A 5,088-nucleotide genomic window follows, 5' to 3' on the forward strand; every position below is an offset into this window, starting at 1 on the left:
TTATATGGGCTATTCTGCAGAATTGGTCTAAAGTCAGAGTTGGAAACATCTTGGGGAAAAAAAGTCTTTCTCCAAAAAATATTTTTTGTATTGTAGGCCCTATAATATCCATTATCCATTGTATTTTTATAAAGTTTTTGAATATTTGTCCTCTTCCCAAATTTGTCACTACCAAAACACAGAAATAATAATTTAATTAGAAGGGTTATGTTTTCATTGGTAAATCAATTACAATTACATTTTTAAACATTTTTAACAATATGTCAATGTAATATTTGTTGTATTTTAAATCCAAATTTTCTTTGTAAAAGGCAAAAAGTTGATCATACTGATTTCAAAGTTAAGGATTCTTTAGTTTTAATATACATTAAAACAAAAACTATCATAACATCTTAGTTGATAATTCAATATACTTTATTTTTGAAAAAAAAAAAGTATTTTAAAAAAATGTTTCAGTAGTGACCACATCACATTACAGATTTTTTACTTGGATACGAAAACACTACTAAAACATACTATAATATAAATAGTAATAATAAAAAATATTGAACTGTATTAAAATTGTGTTTATTACCCCCAAATAAAGGATTATGTGTTCCCTTTTGTCACTACCGAAACAATAATGATATGTTTCGGTCGTGACTGTTTCTGTACATTTTTTTTACAGTTGTAGATACTTTTGAACTCAAAGATGCTAATCTGCACATGGTTACCTAGTACAGTTCTGAACAGTGGTACACATATAACAAATAAATGTTATGGAATAACTCCGCAAAAAGTGTGCTTAACTGCATAAAAAAGGTGTTCGGTAGTGATGTTCCTTAAAGATTTTTCCAAATTTACCTCAAAATGATGGGGCCTATCTACTCGCACCTTATAAGAGAGGGGGACACATGAATATTTCCTGATCATAAATTTAGTCTCAGCCAATGAAATAAAACAAACACATAACAGACAGACACAAACAGACATTTTTTACAAGAAGTTTCATAATTTCATAAAAAAATATATATAAAAAAATAAATACTTTTTAAAAGGTGAGATACTGCAGGTGAATAGGGTAAAACAACTAATAGTTATCACCTTACCCAGTTGATTGATTGACATATTGAAGTCAAATGTTTTTACAGAGGGTATTTTGGGCATCTCGTTTTTTTGTCACTCCATAATTCAGAAAATACTTACAACAGACAGAAAACAATATATTTTTACAATTTTGGGAATAAAATGTTGTGTATATAATCAAGCAAATTATATATATGAACAAATCCCTTTGTAAAAACCTTCAGGATATATACAAGAATAAAAATGTAAAGTTGAGTGTATATGTAAGTGCTACTGGAGATTTATGGCTCAGTTTAGGGAAAAAAAACTCATTTTGAGAAAACAGCCTTCAAAAATATGTATTGTAATTGAAATCTATTGACACAAATAGATAAAGTGCTATAAAAGAAACACTTAACAGTGTCTTTCTGGAAAAAAAAAAAAAAAAACACTTTATGAAAAACCAAAAAGCCCAAAATCTCAAACTTGACAGGTAAACAGTGTTTTTGCCTGCAGTGTCTCCCCTTAAAAACAACAATGGGAAAAAAATTCAATATTATTTTCATAAGTTGAAATGTAGGGGTTTGGGACAGCCACCTTCCAATTGAAAGTACCCAATAACTTATTATTTTATATATATTAAGCTTACTGATATTTTAAATATTATTGTGGGTTTCAATAGATAATAGAAAGATCTTAGTAAACATCTAAAATTGTAATACTTATGTGCTTTCTAGATGTGTTTTTGTTTGTTTGTGGGACAGCAATCTGAATATTCTGTAGAATGGCCCATAGGCTATATTTTATTTTGCATGCATTTGGTAAATATTATAAAATACAGTGGGTTTTATGTGTCTAAACTGCATCAGCTACAATTTAAATATACTAGTTTCTGATAATAATAAATGTAGCCGTACACCGCTAGAATTTGGTGTTTTACATGTATGGACGCAGGAGGGCGCCAGGGGCCCTTCGACGACTTCTCACCTGAACAACTGACCTGAGCAGAAAGTAAACGGACCAGAGGCTGACTTCAACTTCGATACTGTTTTTCATATCGGTGTGACTGTACAGTAATTTCATGGAGCTACATACTATAGTAATGACCACTTACGTTTAGATCTAGTTCCTCATCCTTTAGCAAAATACGCATTTAGCCTAACCAGTGGAGTGTCAGCACTGAGATTATCAATTTTATAGGAGACTTTACATGATGTAGGCTCATATAATACGACTACTTTTAATTTAAAACTTTTTTAATAAATAACAAAATTCTATTTTAAATCGCACCACAGCAGAGATAGGTCACCTAGGGATTACAGCTGGCAGATCTCAGGCCACAAAGTTTGTTGAGTTGACAGAATACTTAGTAAATTGCCAGTTCTCGTGACTGAGGTAGGTTTCTATGTAGGTCTGTGCACGAGGCGTTTGGCGCGACAGAGCATCATATAGGGCTGGTTCCGCGCTTTATCCCTGGTGTTTACCGGGGAATAATTGCTGTTTTGCGCACCTGTGGGTGTGAGGAGACTGGCGCCGTCTGTGATTAGTCAGTGGAATGCAGACTGCTTCCGTAAGATACACTGACAACATTTCAGCGATAGATGGCATTCCAGTTAAACCGTGCTTCTCAACAATAGAGGAAATATATCCCTTTAATCAAGACTTTAAGCTTCGTTTGATACTTTTTAGACCATTATTGGTCTAATTATAAGCCATTGATCAAGGCATTTACACGCGTACTGCTCCATTTGCAAGGTTCAGACATTTAACAAGGTTGATAAACAAGAAAAATAAATTAGAATTAAATCACATATAATTCGATTAGATGTACAAAAATGTTCTTGTTTTAGAAAAAGAAATGCTCCTTTATGTATTTTGTTCTCGTTTATGGCTAGTTTTTATCTGAAAAACAAAGCCTTTCATTTTCTGTTTTTTTTTTTTATTCCTCAATTTTGCTAATGTTTAATGTATTTAGTAGAGGAATTGTTATATTCCTTAACTCTTATTTAAAATAAAAAATCTTTTGAGAACAGGGCTGCAAGATATTTTATAATTTCGATTTTTCAGAGGTCTTCCTTCAGCTGGCAGTACTTCTTAGGACTGCCTGCTAACCGATTGGTTCGCTTTACCACATGACGCCCAGTATATGGCCCGCCCGTCAGCATCTCCAAGGCAGAGACCGCCGCGGAGCTCAAACCCTCTATCAACTATGGATATGTGACTTAAGGCGAACCAAACTACCTCTAGAACTTTTGAGATTTTTGTAGGCTATCACCGGATAATTGTTAGAGGTGCAGGTTACGATTATTTTAAGTGGTCACGGTAAGTAAAATCAGTTTACTATTTTTTTACGCGCAAAATGACCGCTGTTCTGGATAGCCTTGGCTCGGATATGCATACAAACCATATTACCTCGAGCAGCTTCAGTACCGTTCACAAGTCGCAGGATTCCCCAACATTGCCGGTGTCAACTGTTACCGACAGCAGCTTCTACAGTAGTTCACAGGCAGGTCACTGCACGGGATCAGCGTACGCACAACTGGCATCTTATTCCTATCACCCTGGTACAGTGGGTAATGTTCACTACAGCCCAAAGGCTTACGATTTAGGGTATGCTTCTTCCTATGGCGCTTATGGAACGTATGGACCCAGTTCTTCACCAACACCAACCGAACCAGGTACGAACACCTCAGCATTCCCAAACGTCGTTTTCTGTTACCTGTTGTTTTCTTGTGATATACAATGACAACTTTTGTTAATTCTAATAGAGAAAGAAGAGAGTGAACCGGAGGTGCGCATGGTGAATGGAAAGCCAAAGAAAGTCCGGAAACCGCGAACCATCTACTCCAGTTTTCAGCTGGCGGCTCTCCAGCGCAGATTCCAGAAGACCCAGTATCTCGCGCTCCCAGAACGCGCCGAACTGGCGGCGTCTTTGGGCCTGACACAGACCCAGGTCAACCGCGGCTCTTTTACCGCATACTTCTATAAGTCTGTATTTCTGTTTTCAGGTTGAGCTGTGTTAGCTATATTCATGTTTAACTTAGATGAGCTTTGTTTTGCACCACAGGTGAAGATATGGTTTCAGAACCGACGGTCAAAATTCAAGAAGTTGTGGAAAAACGGCGAGATTCCTCCAGACCAGCAGGTTGCTACCGGTGACTCTCCCTCAAGCACTCCTCCACCACAAGCAGGTTGGGATTTCCCACCGACCCAGACACCAAACGACGGGGACACAGTTTCAGAGCAGCCCACAGGGCCACCAAACACCACCGCCCCATCGTTTTTGACAAACTATTCATGGTACTCATCCACGAATGCGGTCACACATCTACAGCCCAGTACCTTGATACAACCTCATCACAGCTCTGCAATGAGTGCTGGGACCATATTCTAACAGAAGACTAAAATGGCCGAATACACCTGTTGTAGGAGGATATAATAGGCCTTTTCTGGCGCTGGACTTGTATCTTAGGAAAACATTAACTTTAAAATCTATTTTCAGGCTGGGTTTGCTAAAGATGTTTGCCGTGGAATTCTTTGGCGCCACTAATGCGCTCAAGCAACGCACATTAAATTATTTTTCTATTTATTTATTTGTTTTCGTTTTAGTCAGAATGAAAGGGGTTAAACAGATATGGTTCTTTCACATTCCAAGTACAAACGGGTAGCCTTTTTTTCGTGTGTTGTACAGAATATATTAGGTTTAGTGATAAATCTATTGAAATGCTTATAACCTGCAGTCATAATTAAATGTGCGTTTTACTATCAGTTCAACGTTTGGTTATTTGATTGTCGTTTCCAGTTGTTTTTTCTTCAACCCAAGGATTTTGTAGAGCTGTGATTTTTCAGGTTTGCTCTGTAAAAACGATTCTTGGTATTATCATTGGTCGTAAAAGTCTCGTAAAGGCTCGTAGGCTACAACTGGCCTGTAACGTGTGTGTGTGTGTGTGTGCGTGTGTTGATTTTTCCACGTCTTTTTAACGTGGCATCTAACATTTTTTTAACTTTGAACGTGGCAACCAAGCACTTTTTTTCTAAAAAAGA

The 5,088-nt window shown here is 36.6% G+C and overlaps 1 protein-coding gene across 1 annotated transcript; it reads left to right on the top strand.

Annotated features, from left to right (window-relative positions):
* The first annotated feature begins 632 nt into the window (after window positions 1–632).
* On the top strand, window positions 633–4,812 carry dlx2b (distal-less homeobox 2b). The gene is made up of 3 exons (XM_073842276.1): window positions 633–3,722; window positions 3,813–3,997; window positions 4,112–4,812. The coding sequence occupies exons 1-3, from the start codon at window positions 3,404–3,406 to the stop codon at window positions 4,436–4,438; spliced, it is 831 nt and encodes a 276-aa protein (XP_073698377.1). The 5' UTR covers window positions 633–3,403; the 3' UTR covers window positions 4,439–4,812.
* Window positions 4,813–5,088: the final 276 nt, after the last annotated feature.

The sequence above is a fragment of the Garra rufa genome, chromosome 6 (assembly GCF_049309525.1).
Source record: "Garra rufa chromosome 6, GarRuf1.0, whole genome shotgun sequence".
Lineage (NCBI taxonomy): Eukaryota > Metazoa > Chordata > Actinopteri > Cypriniformes > Cyprinidae > Garra > Garra rufa.